This window comes from Centroberyx affinis, unplaced genomic scaffold (genome assembly GCF_046629955.1).
Source record: "Centroberyx affinis isolate AG114_WGS23_722 - 3 ecotype Tasmania unplaced genomic scaffold, CSIRO-AGI_Caff_v1 ptg000034l_1, whole genome shotgun sequence".
NCBI lineage: Eukaryota > Metazoa > Chordata > Actinopteri > Beryciformes > Berycidae > Centroberyx > Centroberyx affinis.
Window position 1 is genome coordinate 135,166 of NW_027278748.1, and position 2,242 is coordinate 137,407.

The 2,242-nt window shown below is 45.5% G+C and overlaps 1 protein-coding gene across 1 annotated transcript; it reads right to left on the bottom strand.

The window, feature by feature from the left end:
• Positions 1 to 219: 219 nt before the first annotated feature.
• LOC139641506 (dickkopf-related protein 1-like) lies at positions 220 to 2,242 on the bottom strand. Its single transcript, XM_071515931.1, has 4 exons — positions 1,893 to 2,242; positions 1,618 to 1,762; positions 1,241 to 1,375; positions 220 to 1,097 (listed from the first exon to the last, which is right to left on the bottom strand). The coding sequence occupies exons 1-4, from the start codon at positions 2,106 to 2,108 to the stop codon at positions 832 to 834; spliced, it is 762 nt and encodes a 253-aa protein (XP_071372032.1). The 5' UTR covers positions 2,109 to 2,242; the 3' UTR covers positions 220 to 831.

The window sequence follows — 2,242 nt, forward strand, 5'->3', positions numbered from 1 at the left end:
TCCCACCCCTGACTCCTTTTCAGTGAATATTTGGACTAAATAGTTCAGCCCTTAACTACTGCAAAGACTTTATATTCTGCACATCTTCAGCGAAACCTCACTGAACTATCTTTCCTATAGAGACATTTGTTTTTTTTGTAACTCACATAGCCAAGTGTTTGAACAAAAAAATCAATTGCCAAAAAAGAGAGGGCAGAAAGATATATTAAGGTTATCGGAGTGATGTTTAATAAAACAAATATATTCACATTTTCTTTACATGTAACTTAAAAATATAGTCATTTACATAGTATATAACAATATATTGTGTACACATTTACAATACTTTAAACGAACCATGCAGCACCATGTCTTTATAATACTGGTGTTGACAGAATTCAATATTTCAATTAAGTGCCACCTCCAGGATACTATTTACAATACAGTAATTTACTGCAATAACTGAGGCTTTAAGTTCCATAAAAAGAGAAACAAAACAGCTCTGCCATTTTCGATGACATGAATCGATCTTTCCAAGACCTATGAAATGTCACTTCCTAACTTCCGACTCCTCATCTGTTGATGGGGAATTGGATCAGTCCATCCTACACTGCTGCATCCCTCTGGGTGTATCGCTTTTCCCAGGAATCATGTCTATCCTTCCGGGTGCTGTGTTTGTGTCAGCGACTTTGGCAGGAAAGAATGTTCTAGGTGTTGGATGTATATGTGTGTGTCAGCATCTCTGGTGTATGCACGACTGAATGTGTTTGTCAGTGTCTGTGACTGATTTGTAGGTTTTTCGTGGCTGTGTGTGTGCGTCTAAGTGTGTGTGTGTGTCTGTCTGTGTGTGTGTCAGCGTCTCTGACAGGTGTGTAGGTTCCGGCCTGCAGTCCTGCTGACATTGTGGTCTCGCTCTCCTTTCTCGGGTCGGCAGGCCAGGCCGTCGCCGCAGTCGCAGCGCTGGAACAGCTCCAAGCCGTGGGCGCCTTTCCTGCGGTGGCGCGTGCACACCTGGCCCTCGGTCAGCACCGGCTTACAGATGCGGGACCAAAAGTGTCGGGCGCAGCACAAACCCTCGGAGCAGTCTGCGGACCGCAGGCAGGTATCCCCCTCCTGACCTGGAGAGAGAAGACAGATGACGATGCGTTACGAGAAGATCCCAGAAAAGTTCTTATGTTATTTGAACTTATGACGATCGATGGAGGCTATTCTGTCGCAGATGTAAGATCACATCACATTCTCAAAAGCACAACGCACTCACCTTTCACAGAGTGGGGTTGATGGCCGTTGGCAACAGGAGGCCTCTTGGCATGATGCTCCATGGTGTTGTTGTGTCTCTGCCAACCACTGACGGTGACTGCGTCTACGCCGTCTATATCATTTGCCTGGCAGACACCTGGAAGGGACAAAGGACAAAAGAATGCTGCATTTAGACTATCTGTATTTGCAATATTAAACATTCAATCTTCCACCTCTTGCCCAAAATATACCTAAAGGATATCAATAAGAAAACAACTGCCTTATTGTCAGTGTCACTATGAGACAGACGTTTCAAAGCTATCAATATATCAAAGAATACTTAATAAGTGTAAATTCCAGTATTTCTTTATTTGCTTAGTATGGGATGCTCCTGCTCACCGTTGCTGCAGCGGCTTCCTGAACAGCACATAGAGTCGCGTGCGCACCGCTTCCTGTTCTTACGGCAGGGCAGGCAGGCACCTCGGGCGTCGTTGCAGAATTCATCAGCTCCGCACTCTTCATCATCCGTACAAACACTTGACTGCTATGATACGATAAAAAAAACAAAAGCAGGGTGTCACTGAGGTAGCAATATTACTAATAAAACCTTAAGTGTATGTGACCTTTTCTCGCGGCGCACAGAGTTGATATTACGCACGGGGAGGGTTAATTACCTGCAAGGTGTCCACGGGTAATTTGTGTCCCATGCTACCGGATGGTGAGGTGCGAGGACTCGGACTGACCGTGTCGGCGGTTTTGGCACCCCCACCACCGGGCAAGTTTTTGATGGCATTGGAGTTCATCAGAACCGTCCCAGCGTAAACATCCCCAAAGTATCCAAACAGCGTGAGATACACAGCCATGAAGCGACGCGCCGATGGTATTTGCATGATTCAAGACAACGATGATTGAAGTCAAGACTAAATAAAATCCCTTTTCTTTTGGGAAAACGAGAGACTAAGTGACAAAGTCCAGATCGGTGTTGAATCCTGAATCCAAAGCTCCAGAGAGAAGTTTCCGCGCG